The 22580-nt window shown below is 40.7% G+C and overlaps 1 protein-coding gene across 2 annotated transcripts; it reads right to left on the bottom strand.

Annotated features, from left to right (window-relative positions):
* Positions 1 to 532: 532 nt before the first annotated feature.
* Positions 533 to 22344, bottom strand: Prkra (protein activator of interferon induced protein kinase EIF2AK2). 2 transcript variants are annotated; one of them, XM_051184413.1, is made up of 8 exons: positions 21977 to 22344; positions 21176 to 21345; positions 14777 to 14858; positions 11231 to 11309; positions 10193 to 10310; positions 7444 to 7538; positions 3963 to 4137; positions 533 to 1169 (listed from the first exon to the last, which is right to left on the bottom strand). In XM_051184413.1, the coding sequence occupies exons 1-8, from the start codon at positions 22321 to 22323 to the stop codon at positions 1012 to 1014; spliced, it is 1224 nt and encodes a 407-aa protein (XP_051040370.1). In that variant the 5' UTR covers positions 22324 to 22344; the 3' UTR covers positions 533 to 1011. The 2 variants fall into 2 exon arrangements, with proteins under 2 accessions (XP_051040370.1, XP_051040371.1); XM_051184414.1 differs by having other exon boundaries at positions 21300 to 21345; positions 21977 to 22072.
* Between the last annotated feature and the right edge of the window lie 236 nt (positions 22345 to 22580).

Genomic DNA, 22580 nt, shown 5'->3' with positions numbered 1-22580 from the left:
GTGTGTACATGTGTGCCACAGCACATCTGTGGAGGTCAGAAGACAACTTGCGCCAGTCAGTTCTCTCCTTCTGCCATGTGGGTTCTGGGAATCAACACGTTGTCAAGGTTAGCAGCAAGCACCTGTACACACTGAGCCATCTCTCCAGCTCTTTTTTTAATCTTTCAATCAAACCATGTCTTTGAAATATTCATGTTAAAGTCTTGAGTGAACTGGAAAGGGCTTTTGTGGTTATTGTTTATATTTTGTAATAGAAGTAATGCTTTTTTAAATTACTAATTCACCTACAAATGATTATGTCAAAGAAAACACAATGTTGCATAGGCTTAGAAAAAAAATCAAGCAGTGATGCCCACATTCATTTGCAGATCTTCCTTCAGCTACAGGATTTTACCTTTGAATTTCTGCCATAATTTAGCCACACACAGATACCAAGGTATTCAAATTAAAATGTTCTTAAGAATGCTCACCGACAAAGAACAAAGCTAAAGATCAAGTGGGTAGCTATGTAAGAAAATGAGCAGAGCCCCCATTATAAGAACAGCTCTTTATTCCATGGTTCAAATACATAGCAGACCAACCATGTTCCCTGAAATTTAGCAATGAAATTCAACACAATCCTCAACACTCTAGTCTAAAGCAGAATTCGCTTCACAAAACCCTGTGCAAAAGAGAGTGTAAGCACCAGTACGATTGTTGCTAGCTGTACTTTTATCTCGTCATTGTCACAGGCAAACATGCGATTTCATCCTATGTGCCTGACCCCGTTAAACAGGTGCTACACTCTGCCTTGTGGTACAAAGTTTATAAACACAATATACCAATACAAAATTGAAGCCATTAAAAAGAGCTTAATAACAACTACCAGGAGGCAATTAAATCTGGAAAGTGGACGGAATCTGAAGAGATTTGGAAAGGACACACAGATGTACATTACAGTAATGTTTTACTGGGGAAGAGGTTTGAGCAGAACTTACGTGCTGCTGCAAAATCTCCTAAGCTGCCCAGAGCCTACTTTCTTTCCGCTATTATCTTTAAATACTGCAGAGCATTGTGAGCTGCGTCACTCTGTGCATTGCCACAGGAGATGCCCGAGCCATGACACACGGTGATAGGACTGGTGGACAGTTCTGCGAGACACTGATACTGTCCATTGGCACTCAGTTCCTCTGTAATGACACATGTAAATATGACAGTCAGTGTTGAATATGTGTAAAGCAAATCCTTTAGAAAAAAATTTTTTGTCTCCAATTATTCATAGCATACTTCCTCACTCACTCATCAATGCTTACACAAACAGAGCAGTCAGGGAGTGGTGTACGCCAGCTCACACCCAAATTCCATAGCACATGGATGGAGATTAAGGACTTCTAGTTTTAGACCAGCCTGAGCAATACAGCGAGTTCTAGGTTAGCCATAGCCACATAGCAATCTTTAGGATACCCTGAGCAAGACACTTAAGGTTAAAAAAAAAAAAAAAAAAAAAAAAAAAAAAAAGACAAAATATGACAGCTCCACCATCATCCCCATATGTTCAGCTACAGCAGTTCTCAAAGCATTTCATAATTACCTAAAGAAATCTGAAAGAAATGCCTAGACTTCATGAAAGCCCACTAAAACAAAAATCAGGGCTGTGGTCACAGGCAGCTGGTTCCTGCATTTCTAAGATGCTTCCAAGGGGATTCTAATGTGACCGGTAGGAGAGTGTTTGCAAAATACTGAACCACAGCACAAGCCTCAATGGGAAAGAACCATTTACTAAAGAGTGGGCAAGACAGTGCTTTCCATTAAAGAGTCATTTTCGGTAGATATTTAAGGAGAATAAACTTGATGCATGGAAAGACCACCCCATGCTTTCTTTCGGGTTCTTAGGCCTGATGTCTGGGCAGAAGTCTTGGTTATGGTGTCCTAAAAACAACAAGTCCAGGAAATCAAAGTTCTCATCAACTGATGAGTCACTCACTGAGGATGGTGAAGTGAAACGAAGGGAAGAAGTAAGTTTGAAATATAAAGTCTGACTTATTTAGAGTGGTCATGGGGGTGATGAGATGGCTCAGTGGGCTAAGGCACTGGCTGCACAAACCTAGAGACCTGGGTTTGATCCCTGGAGCCCAGGTAAAGATGGGAGAGGAGAGCTGCCTCCAAAAAATTGTCTTCTGATCCCATACATGCTGTGGCACACACACACACACACACACACTCACACACACACACACACACACACACACACACACACACACACACAATGATTTTTAAAGTGACCATGATTAAATGATATTAGTCAGTCAGTGAGAAGGACGATATCCCAACAGTAATAGGATTATTGAATGAGTGAATGGGCTCTCTAGTTACTGCATCTAAGACGTTTTTCTTCAATAAAAGAAAAATTGACATAAAGTCAACTATTTTTAAACTAAACAATTTCATTTTTACTACATTCACAGATCTACCATTTCCAAATCATTTCCATAACCTGCATCCGTTAGACAGTTATCCTTCCAAGCCCCTCCTATCTTACTCCTGGCTCCCACCAGCCTGTGCTGTCTGCACGGATTTACCTCTACTGACTATTTCACTGGATCATACTGGAGACATCTGTGTCTGGCTTCTTTCATTTGGCACGATACTTTTCATGTTTGCTTATGTTGTGGTAGGTACTAGAACTTCACTTATTTCTGTGGCCAAATGGCATCTCATTGAATGAATATTCAAAATTTGTTTATCCACTCATTCCTCGAAGAGCATCTGACCTGTTTCTACTTCTTGGTTCTTGGGACTAATATACTATGAACATGTCATTTCTGGTATTTGAATACTAGTTTAATTTCCAGTAGTGAAGTTTCTTGGTCACATGAGTTGCTGATAATCTTTTTATCTGGCGGTTGCACGATTTTATACCAGACCAGCAATGTATGATGTTCCAAACTGGAATCTCACAGACTTTTGCTATTTCCCATTTTCCTGGGTTTGAAAAGGTACTTCTCTGTGACTTTAATTTGCATTCCCCTTTGAAATAATGAGATTGAACATCCTTGTAGATGCTTTACTTGTCATTTGTCTGTTCCCTTCTTTCCTCACCTCCTCTTTCTCTTCTCTCCTCTTCTTTCTTTCCTCCCTCTTCCTTCCTCCCCCCCCCCCACTCTGAGTCTCATTCTAGCTAGACTGGTGTATAACTCACTACATAGCCAGGTCGCTCTCAAACGTGTGGTGCTCCTCCTAAGAGCTGGCCATCACCCCCCTCCCCCAGCTCATTTGCCTGATTTCATTGACAGCAGCTGAGCTGCACTGGAGATGGTCAAAGGCCAGTTCCAAAAGCTCTGGAACTACTTCATTTTAAGTTGGTGAGAAGGATGTCAAAGGCATCATCGCTCATAATAAAAAACATCCTCACAGGTGTCCTTCTTATCCCACACTCTGTTTTTCTTTTAGTCCTGGTCATGACAGCTCAGTCCTGCAAGTATTCCAGGCCTTCAGCAAACTGAGGACACTAAGTCCTTCTGGAATGGTCTCTCATCAGCTGTGCTCCAGACCACCTATCTGCATTTGCTTCATGGCTGCAGAGACTACTGCAGGTTCTTTCAGCCCCTACGTTCGCTCTACTTGTACAGTACTTGAAGCTCTGACAGGCTAGGTCTCCACATGTCACTCAACAGAGATAACACATTGTTCTGATGTTAAAATCAAGATACTAAACACGCATGCACGTGTGTGTATGCATACACACACACACACACACACACACACACACACTAACAGATATATAAAGTGAATTAAATGAAAATCTACAGAGATGGGACATAGTAGTGGCATTTGTTCCCATAATCCCAACACTCGGGAGGTGGACAAAAGACCAGGTAAGTATTCAAGGTCCGCATGAGATACACGAGACTGTCTCAAAACCAAGCAACAATAAAACAAATGGGAATGAGACAAAACATATCAGGAGAAACAAGAAACCATACCTATATCCAAATAGGTTATGTTAAAACCTTGCTCCTTGGCAATCTCGCTAAGCAGCTGGATATAGTCTGTGTTCGGGAGACTGAGGAGACTTCTTTTCAGTAAGTTGATCTTTTCACCAGGGGAATTCCTCAACGAATGCCAAGTACATCCTAGGGAATGTCCAACCACATTTGTCTAAAAAGCAGAGACAAAGGGAAAATTTAGTTTCCTAACTGGACCTGTTCCAACATCAGCACCAGTATAACTGAAAGCACTGGTTAGTGGCTGGAGAGATGGCTCAAGGCTTAAGAACATTGGCTGCTTTTCCAGAGGACACAGGCTTGTTTCTTTCCAGCATTAGATCTAGGACAGATCCTGCCAACAGACATGCTTTTATTTTGATAAGTTCTTCCAACTTGGGTCAGAAAGTTGGCTCAGTAGGTAAGGACTCTCGATGGCTAAATCTGATGCCTGAGTTCCATCACTCAGACCCATAGGGCAAAAGAAGAGAACCAACTCCTTCAGCAAGCTGCTCTTTGACCTTCATATATGTGTACCTTGCCCCCGCCACATACCCAAACAAATACTTCCTGTTTGATTTCTGAACTAATCTGTATACTCACCAACTGAAGGTGCTTGTATTTCCATGCTCTCACTAATATCAGTTAGCTATTAAACACTGTAGCTTTTACTAACTTAAAAGATAAAAATGTCTTATTTTTGCATGAATAAACTGATTGTCTTTTGTAATTTCCTACTGACCTTTTTCTTTTAAAAATTGATATGCATGGACTTTACATGTATGAAAACTGACTTCTTTGCTTTTATTTATAGAATTATGTATGTATCGTAGGTTCTAGCCAAATTCATTTGCTTTCAGATTCTAGATTTTAAGTTATAGTTAAAAAGATATTCCACACCTAAGATTTTTTGAAAAGATCTTCCATGTTTTCTAGTATTTACAGTTTTATTTATGCTCAATCTTTGACCTATCTGAGATTTATTTTAGTGTGAGGATGAGCAATCTACATATAAGACAACACACATACAAACACGCTATCTGGCACACTCGCACAGTGCTGTCAGTGGTCCGCATCATATCTCAACCATTCCTCTTCTTACTGATCAGAATCGCTGCTGCCACCACTAGGTGTCTGCGCTTTTGCACCTGCTCTGGAATTCTGTTCTGCTCTCCCACCAGGAACCTGTGCCATTACAGTTTCATAGTTTGCTTTACTCTCTGGGAGGGCAAGCACCCTGGCCCACTTCAGAGACTTTCTTTTTAGGGTTCTTAGTTTTTGCTTTTTCCAGATAAGCTTAGTAAAGTCTTACTGAGGTCCAAACTGAGTTCTGGTATATTTAGAGTAACACAACCTTATATTTTTATGTATTTACTATACCAAGTCTCTATGTGAAAAGAAGAAATAATGCCACATTAATCTAATTTATTTTATATTCTTCAGTAGGGTTTTTCTTATGTGAATCCTTTCACATTTCTAGTCATGTTTATCAGAAACACACCACTCCATTTTAAATACTGAAAATAGACTTTTTAAAAATACTGTAGCTATTGGTTTTATAAATAAGAAAATAATTGACTTTTTTCTAGTATACCTTTTTTCAGAATAGATATATTTTTCAGAATATATATATATATTTTTAAAAATTTCTTTTGGTGTGTGTGTGTGTATATATTGTGCATGTGGTATGGTATGTGTGTGCATATACTATATGTGAGAATATGCTTACACATGTGTCAACATTGGGCATCTCCCTCAGTTACTCTCCACCTTACTGTTTGAGTCAGAGTCTCTCCCTGAACCTGGAGCTAGACTAGCTAGATTCAGCTAGACTGACTGACCAGAAAACCCCAGGGATCCTCTTGTCTCTGTCTTCCCAGAACTAGGCTCACTGGCCATTGTGCCTGGCTTTTTATGAGTGCTAGATTTCTGAACTTGGGTCCTTATGCTTGCACAGCAAGCACTTCATCAACTGAGTTGTCTCTCAAGATCTCAGTTTTTGTTAATCTATATACATCTACGCATAGACAATAGATTCTAAAGTACATGCGTATGAAAAGAAGGCAGTCCCTTGCCTTACCCTTTCCTTACCTTCAATCTCCTTCCCCAAAGCAATAAACTTAACCTTCTCTTTCAAGTACTTTAGTTGTTACTTTCAATACTAAAGAATGTGAAAATGACTCGTTTTGGACATTAATGATAACATTCTGTTATTTTCCTAACAGGTGTTTTGTTTTTGAGAGAGTCTCATGTAGCTCAGGGATGCCTTGAACTTGCTATGGAGCAAAGGCCACTTTGAGCTTCTGATCCTCTTGCATGCACCTCCCAAATGCTACTGTGCCCAGCTCTGCAGGGGTTTCCAGGAATAGAATCAGAGTCTTTGCATCTAGTAATCACTTCTGGCTCACCTTTTTGTCTGCAACTTCATTCTGTTCCCTGTCATCTAAATTATGGCCTTGATATTTCCAGAACAAGGGCAAATAAAACCTCTTACTTGCTGTCCTGTTTTATTTCTTATCTTAATGAGATGACTATAATGCAGAGACAAGTAACCACAATTTTAATATTTTTTTGGTTTTTTTAATCAGTTATGTCTGCTACAATATCTTTTTAGCATCTATTGAAATGATTGTTTCTTTTTTTCCCACATAAGTGAACAGTAAGCTCTATAAGGATACTGCTATAGTTGAGCCACCATGTGGGTGCTGGGAACCAAACCCGGGTCCTCTGCAAGAGCAGTGGGTGCTCTAACCACTCAGTGATCTCTCCAGCTCCTCTAAATGTAGTTTTAAAATATACTCATTTCTCTCCATTTCCTCTTCCCCCACCTTAGTTTACATCATCATTTGTATCTGCTTTCTATATCACTCTAGGGTTCTCTCTCACCCTAATATTGATTTACTCCCTATAATACAGCCAGGTGACTCCCTTTCTAACAAACAAATTAGATTTTTTTTTCCTGGCAAGATAAAATTTATTAATGACTTTGCACACACACCTTCGGTGTAAATGGTAATCTCTTCAGTTTAGTTGCTGACATCTTTCTTTGCCTGCCTAGTCTCACTCTTTGAGAATTCCCTCCTCTACCCTATGATCTGGCTCCCCAACACTTATGGTTCTTTGATTACATGGTGGATGTGTAAAAAATAGCACCCCTGGCTGGACGTTTGTTATTCTGCACATTTAGACCTACTGCATGTTAAGCACAAAGTGTTCTACTGAGTCACATTCATGGCTGAGCTCGCATTTTCAGATCCCATCCTGATACTCCGATTCTACTGTATCTCCCAGAACCTCTTACCTGGACCAACTCCAGCTCACATACAGGAGGCAACAAAAACTGGAGTCACACATAACCCAACACAGCAGAGATTTCTAAAAATTGCAACTCTGAAGTGTCAATACAAGAAACACGGGGTTATTTCCTGCAGTTGGAAATGCTCAGTCACATTAAGGTCCTAACCTTCTGCTTATGACTTACTAGAGAAATGTGGTTCTCTGGAGAAATGTTACTAAATTTGGCAAGAAATTTCTCAGCAGCGTTTCTCTTGGCTTGTTTTTTGGATGCCCCCTTTCCTAAATAAAAGAAAGAAACAGTAAACTTAGAAATTAATGTTCACAGAGAATGGCCAAATGTTTTATTAGTGAATACCTCAGGGTTTTCATTCACTGGACCAGTATTTTCTTATTGCACTAACATTTTTGCTTGTTATGATATAGAGTATATATATCTCAATATTCCCTATCTTCAAAATCCTTCTGTGTTCACCTTTACTAAGTCTGCCATGATTTAGCTACCACACTAAAAAAATGTGTGTGTGCACACACACACACTCACATATACTCACACACACACACATACACGCACATACGCACACATACACACAATAGTTATAGCTATTATGTGTGTGTGTGTGTGCGTGTGTGCGTGTATGTGTGTGTGTGTGTTGCAGGGACTGAAAGCCAGGGACCTAAACATGCTAGATAAGTACTCTATTACTAAGCTATACCACTAGTCTTCAAACAACCATTAATTATTTTTGAAAATGTGTGTGTGTGTGTGTGTGTGTGTGTGTGTGTGTGTGTGTGTGTGTGTGATGTGTACATGTGTGCGTGACTGGGTCCACCCATGTTGGTACAGAGAGGCCAAAGGTCAACATTGTCCTTTTGTTGCTCTCCATCTCTCTTTATTGCTGTTGTTGGTTTTTTTGTTTGCTTGTTTTTGATTTTGCTTTTTCCCAAATAGGATCTTTCCCTGAACCTGGAGCTCACTATTCAGCAACAGCTGGCCAGTGAGCCTCAGGGAGTCCATGTGCCTCATTCTGTGCCCCTGGCCATTAAGTGGGTGCTGAGGATTCAAATTCAGGTTCTTATGTTTATGTAGAAAGCAGTTTACCCACTAAGTCATTTCCCCCAGCCCAGTGATTCTTTTCTTAAACAGTTTTTCTTTAATAATTATACTTTGAAACTTTGTAGCACTTACAAAATTATTCTCTATGCCTGGCACATGGATCGTGTTAATTCTGACCAATTAGATTGATCAAATACACTTGAATTATAACCCCTAACTCATAGTGTGTCTATTTCTTATTTATAATCTTTTATAAGCTGACAACTATGTGAATTTAAAAAAAAACATTAATAAGGGTATAGGAGACACTGGGATTGAAAGACATGTTAAAAATCTACTTCTATAGTTTTACAGACTTTAAAACTGGGGCTAGGCAGACATGAGAGCACACACCTTTAAACCCAGCACTTGGAAGGCAGAGGCAGCTGGATCTTTGAGTTCAAAATCAGCCTGTTCTACATATTGAGTTCTAGAGAAGTCAGTGCTACATAATAGAGACCTTGTCTTAAAAACAAAAACACCCACAGAAACAGCTGACCTGAGCAAGTGGGAGCTCACAAACCCCAGTGTGACAGCTGGGGAAACAGCATTAAGATTGAATCAGGCCCCCTGAACATGGGTGTCTTTGGGACCTCTGGCAGTGGAATCAGTATTTATCCCTAGTGCATGAATGGAATTTAAGAGCTCATTCCCTATGGAGGGATACTCTCTCAGCCTAGATATATGGGGGAGGGCCTAGGTCCTGCCCTAAATGATGTGACAGACTTTGATGATCCCCCACAGGAGGCCTCACCCTCCCTGAGGAGTGGGTAAGGGGTGGGATGGGGGGGTGGGGGAGAATGGGAGGATAAGAGTGAGAGGGAACTGGGATTGGTATGTAAAATAAAGGCTGTTTTTCATTTAAATAAAAATTAATTTAAAAAAGCAACTGGAGATACAACTCAGTCCCATAACACTTGCCTAACACATGACAGATTACTTGTTAATATCCAACACCACTAATAAATAAATAAACAAACAAATAAATAAATAAGATTACAAACAAACAAATAAATCAGAAACCTGAGGAGACTAAGAAGTTTGCTTAACCCTTTAAGTCAAGGACTTCAGGAAGAACGAAGCTGAAGTTCCTGTTTCTGGCCCAGTGGTTTCCACACTGGCCTATACTACCACTTACAAGTAAACACTGGCCTGTTCCTTGTGTCTAACCTCCAGCTAAGGTACAAACCTATTTATTTTAAGTTACTTTTCTCATGTATGTAGTCCTGGGGATTGAACTCAGGGCCTCACTTAGGCTAGGTAAGCCCTCTACTACTGTTCTGTAGTAGTTCATACAATCCCATTTTAATCTACTTTAGAAGTGAGCAAAGCATGCCCAAGAAGTTATCATAGAAATTGTCACTAGTATTTTTTAAAGTGACTGTTTTTTCCTCACAGGGTACGTCCTTTATAACACAAAATGTGCTGCAATTAAAAAAGGACAACCTGTATCATCTCTTTATAATCTATATATTATTATTTATATTTTATGATTTGGGGGGATTAAAACTAGGGCCTCATACATACTAACCAAACACTAGCATTCAGACAAATACCCTCACTAGCTCCCCACAATGTTTTTTACCATGTAGTCTCTCATTCCTCAACCTATTTTTCTAGTCAAATGAAAACAACTTAAGGCATAGGACCTATCATTTGCCTGTCTTTTCAGTTATAACCTCATTTTAAAAACATCAAATTAAGAAACATAATTATTCTCAGAAAGTCAAAGATAGTCGAAAGGAGACATCAATATTCAAAAAGCCACAAGACAGAAATTTCTATGGCAATTCACCATCTGAAAATACCGCAAATGCCTCTAATTGTAAGAATCAAGTACCAGTTTCCATGAAAGATTCTAGCTTGCAAATCGTGGTATATTCTCTCTTATGAGCAGGTCCTCCTTCCTGGGAAAGGGTATATTCAGGAAGTCTCCAGCCATGGTGGATAGCCAATTCCTGTAAAATCAATGGGTTATAGAATTAATGTCAACTATTTGATGGCCCAATCACACAAATGATATTTTTCTTTGATCCTGGTCCTAGTGATGTATTTGAAAAGAATCACAGTACTGGCCAAGGGAAAGCTAAGGGAACACCCTGTTCTTGCATGGGCATTCCCACATTTTATGTTCTTATACCACAATGCCAAAACCAACACAGTTTTGTGCCAAATTGGTAGTACTTTGCTATGGTGCCACAGTGAGCCGATTCCTGAGTTCAATGATTGTCTCTTTTCTTTTCTTTTTTTTTTTTTTGCTATAATTAAGCAATTAAGTAGGCCACCTCTCTCTTCTTAAATTTAGTTACATAACTATGGTTCTGTGTAAATTCTGTCTCAAAAGAAGTAGAGTTTTTTTTGTTTTGTTTTGTTTTTTTACAAGAGCAGTAATAATGTCATATTCTTAAAGCATAAACTCCCTACCCAACTGCTTCTTGACCTTCTGGCTAAGCCAAGTAGTAACTCTCTGCCCTGTTACACCAATGTCTGCTTATTCTAAGTGACAATTCCATTAAACAAAGGCAAATACTGAACAAGAAGAAAGTCCAAAACAGGTTAGTAAAAGAGTAATCTCAGCTAGCTATGGAAAATGCAATAATCACTACCTAAAAATAAAAATACTCATTACTGAGGCCTAGTGACACATGCCGTCATTAATCTCATCAGAGGCAGGTGGATCTCAGTGAGTTTCAGGCTAGCCAGCACCATATAAAGAGACCATGTCTGAAGAAGCACAAAAGAGAAAAGAAGGAAAGAAAGAAAATATTCAGATTCCTCCATTATGTTTAAAATATTAACTGCTTGTCTTAGCCTCTGAGGTAATACAAACTCATTATACTTTAGGTCTGTAGACAAACAGTATGGGAAACTGACTTACCTGTAATGAGCCAATTGGATTCAGCTGGTTCTTTGGCTGTTTGGATGGATCAGGCATTAAGGGGTCAGGAACTGCAAAGCTAAACATTATTTAAAGGTGTTATTAAATAACACAATTTGCTCTGAGCTACTAAGTAAATGACAAGGTATTCTCTATTTAACCTCCTCTGCCTAAGTACTCCTATGAGGACTAAATGCCCCTCACTCTGACTTCTTTGGGAACCTGAACAACCCATCATCCAAGAGCTACGTCAAGCATCATTTCCAGATGCCTATACTTTTACCTCAGTGGATCATAATCTCTCATTCTTCTGAAACACTGTACCATTTGGGGCCCAGCTTGGTAGCCACTTTGAATGCAAAGCTAGCATCCACACATTACACACAGCAAGTCTGAGGCTAGTCTGAGCTATACAAGAATCTGTATTAAAAACAAAACAGACAAACAAAACAAAACAAAAACTTAGTCTGACTCTTTAAAAAGCTTGTCCATTCCCCACTTAACCTCTTCCAACTCACACTGAATACTACTTGGTGGTAGGGCCTAAGCATTATTTGCTTATATAAGCTTTGTACATAACCAACACTTAATAAAATGTACATATGGAGGGCTGAAAGATGACTATGGTTAAAAACCCTTGCTACTCTTATAGAACTTGGATTTGGTTCCCAGTTCTCATGGGGTCAGGATGGCTAACAACCACCCATAACTTCAATCCCAGGGGATCAGATGCCTCTTACTGTTCTCTGTGGGCACCAGGCATGCATGCAGTACACATACATACCCGTAAGCAAAACATTCATATGTACATTTAAATACAATTTCAGAAAAAGTACATGTAACTATAATACTTAAGAGATCATGAATTTGGGATGGAGAGGAGGGTTGGACAAGGAGAAGGAGAGAGGGGTAGGAGTAATATAGCTGAATGTATGAGGTTCTTTAAAATTACATATGTACATATATGAGTGTATGTGTATGAATGTATGTGTGTATAATGTATACTACTTTTATTTATGTACTTGATGTGTATGGTTGTTTTGTCTGAGGGCATCAGGTCCCATGGGACTACAGTAATAGATGGTTGTAAGCCACCAAGTGGGTGCTGGGAATTGAACTCAAGACCTCAAGAAGAGCAGCCAGTGCTCTTCATCACTGAGCCATCCCGCCAGCCCCTTAAAATAAATATATAGTCAGGAAATCTAGCTCTAGCAATGCAGCATCACAGGCTACGTTTTTTCACATATCTACACAAGAATAGTTTGTCCTGTCATCTGCCCAGTGTAAGTTTAATCCTCTGGCATTGTGACACATCTTGCATAAAGTAAATGCCCTATATGAGTGTGGTTTAAACATGTGTGTGTGGATTATAATCAGGGGAAAGAGAACAGCCTCTTCTAGGGAGTTTGAAATTACATCAATGCCTAGTTCCAAAGAAGCTACACTCCATGCTGATAATGACCTAAGCAACTCGAGTCATTTCTGCCATGACACATGAGGTTCTGCTACTGCCCATCTCCTCCACCTGCCAAGTTTAACCCAGGCTGACGAGATAGATGAGTGTTCACTTACTATGCTGCATGCCGAAGCTACTCAAATAATTGGGATGGAGAAGTGAGAAAGTCTCTGTATTAAATCAGACCACTGTAAGCCTGATTACAGCTTAGTAATTCTCATTTTATCTGTCAAGAAGCACAAATACACAGTAAAGTTTGTTAGCCTTTCATGGTGACAAAGTGGAGTGCCCATGTGCAGAGAGGATATGCTGTTTGCTGATTTCAACAAATGTACCCAACACTCCAGGATGATCTTTGGGCTGCACAGAACAGGAGGGCCACTGCTAACAGGCTGGAGGGCTCAAAAGCTATGCTACGAGAAGTGTGACTTGAAAGCCATCATATGTCACTTACAGACAGAGGGATAAGCATCCCCTTGTGAGGTTCAATGCTGGCTTGACGCAAGCACTTAACATGAAGGTAAATAGGTCACTAGTTTTAAGTTACCCAAAAGCTTTAGAAGGACTAAGAAAGAGAGAGCTACTACATGGAACCTAAATATACTTAATATCCTAAATTTGTAAGTCTCTCTATAGCTAGAGAACAAAAAAACCCAGACAACCCTTTGGCCCTTTGGCTAACTATGGGCAGATTACATATGACTGAACTCCAGGGATCTCTGGGTATGTGTCAGAGAGGAAACTGAAGGCATGCTGTGTTACACAGTGTGCCCAGTGTAAATCAAAGACACCATTTATGAGACATACAATGCTGTAAGACCAATACTCTTTCTAAAAGCGCTAACAGTGGAAATGTCTGGAATTACTATCCCACTTAACAGACCCCTGTATTGATACAGGAAAGGTTCACCTTGCCTCCTTTTTCCAGACGAGAACTCCCAGGAGTGCTTACAACTAGGTAGAGTGATAAATGCCTACAATACTAGCGCCAGTGTGGATGAGGTGGGAGGACCATTAGTTGGAGTTCAGCCTGGACTACATAGTGAATTTGAGGTCAGCTAGGCTACAGAAAACAAAGACCATCTATTGATGGGAGATGCCATTATGTGTATATGTTTCTCATACTGGTTAATGAATAAAGCACTGTTGGCCAATAGGAAAGCAAGATAGGCAGGACTATAGGAGGATTGGAGGAAGTAGTAAGGAGGAGTCAAGATGGAGAGCCTGAAGAGAACAGAACCGCCATTCCTCCGCTCTCGGTAAGACCACATGGAAATACATAGAAATGGGTTAATACTTAAGACAGAGCTAGCCTATAAGAAACAAATAATGGGCCAACAGCATTATATCAAATACAGAGTCTATGTGTGTTATTTGGGGCTGGCGCGGCAGCAGGACAAGACCAGCGGCGGCAGGAGGAAAAACCATACTTCTTACAATCTATAAAAGAAAAAAGACTATTTTTACTCACCTTTTCCTACCTTATACCTTATTTTCTTTAGTGTACAATCAATTAATTAAAAAATTAATACCCCACATATTAGGAATATTAATATCAGCCATAAATACTGATTATGCCCCAACACCAACTACTAAAGCCTAGTTCATGATAGCATTCCTTTAACAGCTACTGCCAAATTTTTAAAAATTATTTTATTTATTTATTTATTTTTTAATATAGATCCCAGTTCCCTCTCCCTCTGTTCCTCCCTCCCTCTTCCCCCTTCTCCTCCCTCACAAGCACCCAGACCACCCTCCCCTCCCACCCCCCACCCCCAACCCACATGTAGGGTGATGCCATCCAGGTGCGGTCATCTAAATATGTCAAGTCATTTGAAGTAGGCACTAGGACTTCTCTCCTGTCTGTATGTTAAGGGAGTATCCCTCCATGGGGATGTGCCCGCAGCTACTGCCAGATTTAATAGGCTTAGATTGTTTTTAATGGGCAGCAGGTTTTCACAGATAAGGAACTTTAGAGTGAAGATACTAACAACTGCTCACTCTGTTGCTTTTGTGGGCACGTTAAAATTTTTCATCTTACCTCAGCCATGAAAACTTTGAGCTGCAGAATACAAAGAAATTTAGCTCACCAAATACTTGCATTGGCTTTCAAAATGTTTATGGCGGCCTCCGCAGCTCTATGCTTCGCCAGTTTCTTGCTTGTACCTTCACCTAAGTTACAGATGGGGAAAGAGTCCTTAGTCTCCATGAAGAAGTATGGGTTTCATAGCTGTGGTCACAGTGTAAAACAAAGTCACTGTGGGCATGCTTGCCATTGAAACCATCCACTATGTGTAGTTATAATTACTAAAACACTCAACATGTGAAATCAACACACTAAAGGCAGTTTTAAAAAGTATTATTTATTTTGAGTTTATGTGTACCTATATAAAGTACTATTTCTACATTTTATATATGTATGAGCTAGATCATATCACATCTCCTGATGAAACAGAACTTAGCATTTTGTTCTTTGTTGTGGGATATTTGTGTACTGTGTAAAAATGTATTGCTGTGGTTGATGTAATAAAAAGCTGAATGGCCAACAGCTAGGCAGGAGGCATAGGCAGGACTTCCGGGCGGAGAGGAAGTAGGAGATGAATCTAGGCTCACAAGAGATGCCAATGGGACTCTAAATAAGTTGGACATATAGTATAAATCAGGGGTAACTAAGCCATGCGACAGAACATAGGTTAAAACAAATGGGTTAATTTAAGAGTTAGTGGGACCAGCCTAAGATAAGGTCAAGCTTTCATAATTAATAAGAAATCTCCATGTCATTATTTGGGAGTTGGCTGGTAGAACAGGAAAAGACTCATTACATTTGGTGCCTAAAGAATGTCATGTAAACCCACAGAGGATGTGAGAAAGTTGAAAAACAAGTTCCCAGTAGGCTCCTTGCTTGCATCATATGCTGGCCCTGCTACCAAGAGGCTCTGCTACCAAGCAGTTTATAAGCAGCAGGTGGCATACCATTTGTTGGCAGGGGACTAGGTAGAAGCACCGGCCAGAGCTGGGGCAGATAGACCAGCTCCAGTCTGGGCCTGTAGGCATGAGGCTATACTGTCTCTAAACTCAGGGGGATGGAGCCAGCTGCCATAGCTGCCTGGTGTGCCAGGTATCTGGTGTGGCCATTCAAGGTTTGTCTTGCAGTCAGAGAAGACTGCACGTGTGCAGTAAAGCGGTCCAGATCAAGAAAACCTTTAAACAGATAGAGTAAAAATGGGAATAGACAATCACAGAAAAAATAGTTTAAAAATAATAGTCTTTAAAGAGAGAGTAAAGTAATATAAAAACAATAAGCTTTGCTGGGCGGTGTGGAACACGCCTTTACCCAGAGAATCCCTGTCTCAAAAAACAAAACAAAAACAAACAAACAAACAAAAAAGAATAAGCCTCTTAAAGATGGGAAACATACAGGGTGTCTGGATCCTGTATGGTATTTTGCTGACTTTGCATTTTTAAAATGCTAATGTACAGGAACAATAGCTGCTAAAGACATTGGATTATGGAAACTGCTAAATTAAACCAACATAAATTTTTAAGAATGTCTTCACTTCAGAATGGAAGTCAATGTGTTGCATTTGAGGCGAGGCTATGCTTTTGTTTCCACAGGAAACAAAAAGTTATGGTTCTCTTCAAAATTAATAAAGATAAGACTTCCTAAAAATCTTGTCTATAGACATGAAAAAGAAACCAAGACAGAATAGGCAACCTATATGCTGATCCCTCTACATAGGAAAAGCTCTGAGACTGGATGAGACATGATAAAACTTGCTGGCTACAGAGTCCTCATGACAAGGACTATTACATGCCATCCTTTCATATGGCCTAGATAGAGGTTTGGTTATACAGTCCAAACGGACTTATAAAGTTGATAAATGCCTTTTACCTACTGAAACATAAAACAAACAAACCCCATCTTTAATTGACTTGTGTACGCTGTAAATTCCATATTTGTGTTAATACACACACACACACACACACACACACACACACGTATGTTACCTTTAAAAGTTTGTGTTTAAAAAAAAAAAAAAAAAAAAAAAGACCAGACACCATAAAGATAGCCTGGTGATTCAACCTTTCAGAATACCTCTGTTGCAGTTTCATCAAAATTCTCCATCCAGACCAACTTCAAGGCTGCTAACTGAGATGGTTCAGCCTCACAGACTATCCAGTTAAACCTTCAAATGAGCTGTATACTTTCCCATCACACAGAGATTAAAAAAATAAAAAAAAATACAACTAACTTTCCCAAGACTTGACCATCATCCCAATTTTCTCAGAGTCCCCAACAGATGCTATCACCTCCCTAGACAATAGGAAGCAGTCTAGAGAACACCACGTCCACCTTCCCAAGAGGTGGTGCCCATGATTTTTGATCATTTGGTGAGGTATGGATGTTTGTCATTATTGCTCATGGTCAGGAAGAAATACTAAGCAAAGGAGACTAAAGTCACAGATCTCTGAAGGGAAAAGGGGGATACAGTATAGAAATAGTGGAATAAAGGGTGGATTGTAGAGTCTACTTTTAAACAAACATTAGCCTCAAATATTTTGGTGTGTTTTTTTTTTTTTTTTGTATTTTGATACAAATTTAAGGTTATTTTTGTTATTATACACACACACACACACACACACACACATATATATTTATGTTTCTACTCTTATTTAAGATATTGTAATTGTGCAGCTCATTTAAAAATGTAATGTAAACTTCTTGTCCTTGAAAGCTATTAAGGACAATAAAGAAAAACAGGCTAATAGTCAACCTTAACAATCAAACTCTTGTTAAGTATGTTTTCAAGGCCAAACAGATATATTTTAAATAAATAAGTGGTCTTCAAACACTTTAAAGACCAACAGAATACAGCACTTAAAATGTTTTAATAACATAAGGCTATTCATGACAATGAGACATGTCTGCTCCTGGAAGCACTGTGGCAAAGTGAACCATTTGGAATAGGCCCTTGCCTCAACTGCTGACAGTATGTTGTTCAAATTGGACAGGCAGGACATAAAAGAAAGTGACTGTTGAACTTCGTCAAAATTCCTGCTTCACATAAAAGTTTGTCAGATATTATAGGCCTGTAGGCCTAAAATGGATGCTCCAGTGTTATAGAGGAAACTTGGGTGACTGTCCAGACAGCCAGATGTCTCTGTTGTTTCTATACTTTTGAACATTGCTTGCTCTATACTTCCTGTTTAGTTATAAAATTTTGTATTTACTAAGATAGATTAGATAATAGAGTATTTTCTCCAAATATGCCAAATATAAATGGACTGGCCATTGTGAATGCAATTCTTACCTGATAGTTGTTCTTCTTCTTTTTTTTTTTTTTTTTTTTTTTTTTTGTTTGTTTTGTTGTTTTGTTTTTTGAGACAGGGTTTCTCTGTGAAACAGTCCTGGCTATCTTGGAACTCATATTGTAGACCAGGCTCACCTGGCTCTCCCAGAGATTCTCCTGCCTCTGCTTCCTGAGTGCTGGGATTAAAGGTGCCCAGTAGATAATTGTTCTTATTGTATAGTTTTATTTTGTTGTAGTTAAAACCTTTCCTTTTTATTTAGACAAAAAAGGGGGAAGTGTTGTAGGATATTTGTACACTATGTGAAAATATATTGCTGTGATTGGTGTTATGAAAAGTTAAATGGCCAATAGCTAGGCAGGAGGTATAGGCAGATTTCCAGGCAAAGAGAGATGAAGTAGAAGATGAATCTAGGCATATGAGAGACATCAGTGGGACTCTAAAGAATTCAGACATATGGTACAGATCAGAGGGAAACAAGATATGTGATAGAAGATAGATTAAAATAAATGTGTTAATTTAGGTTAGAATAGCTAGTGGGACAAATATAAAATAAGGTGAGCTTTTTATAATTAACAAATCTCTGTGTCTTTATTTGGGAGCTGGCTGGTGGAACAGGAAAAGACTCACAGTTCTTCCTTTATTCCAAGACAGAGAAGAAGTTCTTCTACAACAAGCTTCCTTTAAAGATGCCACTGACAGTTCCTGTTGTAGCTAAGGAGGCAGGATTACACATCACATGTAGTGGAGAAGGGTTGACATACAGAAGGCCAGGCTTATGTCATAAATCTTCCACACAATCAGTATAGCTAATATGGGTAAATATAGGGAGGATATGGGAAGACTGAACTCCTCGTTTCAGCCATCACATGAAGGAAATGGTGAAGCTCATCTGCTCCTTCTTAGTTCAAATCCCCAAACTCATGGAGAATGTTTTCAAGCGTGACCTTCAAATATCAGAGGACACAGAGCCCTATACTCTCTTATTTACTAAAACAGACACTTGGGATATGGCACAGGACTAAACAATCTCTTGTTCTCTGGGACTGACAGCCAAATGTCTGTTAACAGATACCTGAAATGCAAAGGATGTGTTAAAACAAGCCCACTGCAAGCTATAAGGAGGCAACAAGATCTGCAGCTTGCCAGATGTGGCCATGCAATCCAACCTGTTCAGATGGCTGAGGCAGGAGGATTGGGAAATAAGGGCCAGCTTGGGCCTCCACCAGACGCCATGTCAAAATCAAAATAAATAAATAAATAAATAAATAAATAGATTGGAGCTTAGCTACTCTTGGAGACACTCAGGAAGTTTTCATGGAAGAAGGGAGAACTATACAGAAGACAAGTCAAAGCTAGTGAAGTGAGGGAGAGCTGGGGATTCAGAGAGCTGAGGGTTAGAACACTGCAGGCTGAGGAACTCCCACAAGGTTTCAGGGCAACACTACATTCCGTGTTCTCAAGGCCCCAAACAGTTGAATATGAATAGAGCCTGTGAGAACAATGAAAGGTATTCTGAGATGTAGGGGTGGAGGAAGAAATGAAGTGTATAATAAATTTGTACTTTCCACAGGGCAGTGGTGGCTCCACCTTTAATCTCAGCACTCCGGAGGCAGAGGCAGGTGGACGTCTGTGAGTTTAAGGCCAGTCTGGTCTATTGAGAGAATTCCAGGACAGCCTCCAAAGCCAGAGAAACCCTGTTCTGAAAAACAAAAAATAAACAAACAAAATTGTTCTTTCCAAACCTTTGTGTACATAAGAACTGTTATGGAATATTAATTTAAGATGTGTTATATTTGTTAAGGCTGTGAAATATTTGTTTAATGATGCAAAAATGTGTTACAGTTGATTAAATAAAATTAACCTGCAGTCAGGAGGTAAAGAAGGAGGAAGATAAATTAGAATGCTAGAAAAATCATTCTGTGTTAAACAACAGTGGTGCAGTGAAATAAGTTTATGTGTCGAAATAAATTGCTCATCTCTAAGCTAAAATGCATTAGAGGGGAAAATGGCTTTTTTTTTTCTTGAACCCTCCTCACAAATATTTGAAAAATGACCAGTTAAAGTAGTAACTCAATCTAACCATGTGGATTTCTATAAGGAGCCTTCCAGCCTACCTACAATCCATCTACTGCCCCCCCAAACACACAAACAAAAAGAGCTTCAATTTTTGAGTGGCTTCAATGACTATAGGCAACCCTAGACTCTCAGATACAAATATATGTTACACTCAGATTAGACAGTGGAACTTTAGCTTTCCCTAAGTTTTTTATTTGTATATTAAATTATTTCTCTGTATATTAAATTAAATTATTCAACATGTTTCATGCTTTCAACTAAATAAGTATATAGGGAAATGATGTCTGTGTTTACAAATGTCATCTCTGGTGGGCATTTTCTCAGGCTCAGACTGAAAGAAGATATGAATCTGAACTGTAAAACTTCACTGTTGTGTGATCTCTGAACTTGGTACTTTATAAATAAAAAGGGGAAACAACCGTATACAAAATACCTGCATAGTATCTAGAACAAGAAGCTACTGTGCAACACAGCTTGATGGGATACAGAATAGGAGTCTCTGCCTTCCCTTGGTAATTTATGGACAGACTCAAGAGTGGTACCAAGAATCCAAAGTTTCAGATGTGTCCACAAAGGGGGAATCTCAGAAAACTCTGAGTTTAGCATCTGCATTTGTAATTTTGAGAGGTAATAGCACCTATTGACCTAGCTATGACAGACAGCCCAAGAACATTTCCAGTTTCTAGTTTTTGTGTTTTTGGTTTTTCGAGACAGGGTTTCTCTGTATTGTTTTGGAGGCTGTCCCAGAACTCGCTCTTGTAGACCAGGCTGGTCTGGAACTCCCAGAGATCCACCTGCCTCTGCCTCCCAAGTGCTGGAATTAGAGTACTAGCAGTTTCTAGTTGTTAAGAGGAACTTCAGTAGGCTCCCAGCTATTGAAAGTGATGGGCAGGATGCTGGGATACCTTCTGTGTTTCTGAGCTTCTTACATCTTAGGGGAGACAAAAATTAGGGAGCAAAACAAATGAAGCTGATGCTGGAGTGTCTCGCCTGCTCCCATAGGTGACTTAGACAAAAGGGAGCACTTTTCCTAACCGAAAAGCAACACAAAAGTCAGGACCGCCAATCCACATGGTCACGGGAGTTAACTGCATACAGACCTGTGCAAGTTATGTCACCAACGGTTACTCTGAAGGTGAAAGTGGGCACGTGTATTTGCACATCGGATCTTTCACATTCATAAACTGGAATGTTCTTGGTCTTCATGCCGTATTCGTGCAATACCTGAATCGGTGTTTTCCCAGGCTTGGCTGTTATCATCTTGCCCAAACTGCAAAATCCAGAAAAAACAAAACAAAACAAAAACAAAAAAAATCATATGCTTTACACGTCAAAGCTGAAGGGGAAGCAAAAACATCCACTTGTCAGTTTTGACAGCCACAAGTAGTGGCAAAAAAAAAAAAAAAAAAAAAAAAAAAGGAAGCAAGGAAGGAAGGAAGGAAGAAAGAAAGAAAGAAAGAAAGAAAGAAAGAAAGGAAGGAAGGAAGAAAGAAAGAAAGAAAGCTTCACAGCTCCCCAGAAGCCCCCTCAGCAGCAAGGCCCAGGCACACCTGTCTCTGGGCGCTGTAGCCATAGAGGGTAGAGAGGTCTGAATAGAGAGAACTTGAGCGCGGTGGGAGGTGGGAGGGGTACTGAAGGAAACCGGGTAGGTTCGGTAGCTAGATCAAGCCTACACCTGCGTCCATGCAGCACCCCTGGCCGTATATATACTCCAGATCCAATAGTCGCAGGAGGGGCGGGGTGCGCAGCAGATCCCCCCCCCCCAGCCCGGAGGGCGGACCCAGTGGCGAGCCTGAGGAAGGAGGGGGCTTTACCCAGAATGCAGCCCGACAGCCGGCTCCCCGCCCCTGCCCCGCTGCCCACCCGTCCTGGGCCTGCGGCCTCGACTGCCCAATGCTGACCTGAAGGTCCCGCTGTCCTCGCGCTCCAGCGGCGGGGCCTCGGCGCGATGCCTGCTGTGGGACATGGCGACAAGGGGCGGCTGGGCACAGCGATCGAGAGCAGTGTGGATCTGGGTCTTCCCTCTCCACGTCGGCCAGATCCCGAGAGGAGCTTGCCTGCACCGCTGCCTGGGTCGCCCTCCGGTAGCAGCTTGCCTCTCTCCAGCAAAGGGGCAGGCGGAGAGGGAAGGAGAGGCGGGGCCTCGGCGCGGAAGAGCCGGCCACACCCCCTCTCTGCCGGGCCTCTCGGCTCCGCCCCTCTCTGCCATGCTCCGCCCCTCGCCGTTCCCGGTTCCCCTGTGCCACATCGCTGGGGTCCTTCCCTGTTCCCTTTTGAGTGTCCCCGCTCTTCCCAGCTACGGCCCGCGGAGCTTCTGAGCGCCCGGCCCCGCCCCTCCCGAGGCCAGGTCCCGCCCTCTCTGCCCGTCCCGGCTCTACCCAGCTTCCAATGCTTGTGCTCGCCTGGCCCCACCCCGCACCCCCTAGGCCCCACCTCCATGCCTGTCTGGGCTCTTCCCAGTTCCTGCCCGCACCCCGCTTCGGTTCCCTGGGTTTCTCCTCCCGC

The sequence above is a fragment of the Phodopus roborovskii genome, unplaced genomic scaffold, assembly GCF_943737965.1.
Source record: "Phodopus roborovskii unplaced genomic scaffold, PHOROB, whole genome shotgun sequence".
NCBI classification, from domain to species: Eukaryota; Metazoa; Chordata; class Mammalia; order Rodentia; family Cricetidae; genus Phodopus; species Phodopus roborovskii.
This window is presented reverse-complemented; position numbering and strand designations above follow the sequence as displayed.

What these genes read in the sequence shown, in the direction of transcription:
- Prkra (XM_051184413.1), bottom strand. Translation starts at nt 22,323, where the DNA reads ATGTGGCACAGGGGAACCGGGAACGGCGAGGGGCGGAGCATGGCAGAG. An exon ending in AAAGCCAATGCAAGTATTTG is followed by an intron (nt 11,310 to 14,776) that starts GTGAGCTAAATT and finishes AATAATGTTTAG; the next exon opens with CTTTGCAGTTCCTGACCCCT. An exon ending in CAGAGAACCACATTTCTCTA is followed by an intron (nt 4,138 to 7,443) that starts GTAAGTCATAAG and finishes TCTGCTTTTTAG; the next exon opens with ACAAATGTGGTTGGACATTC.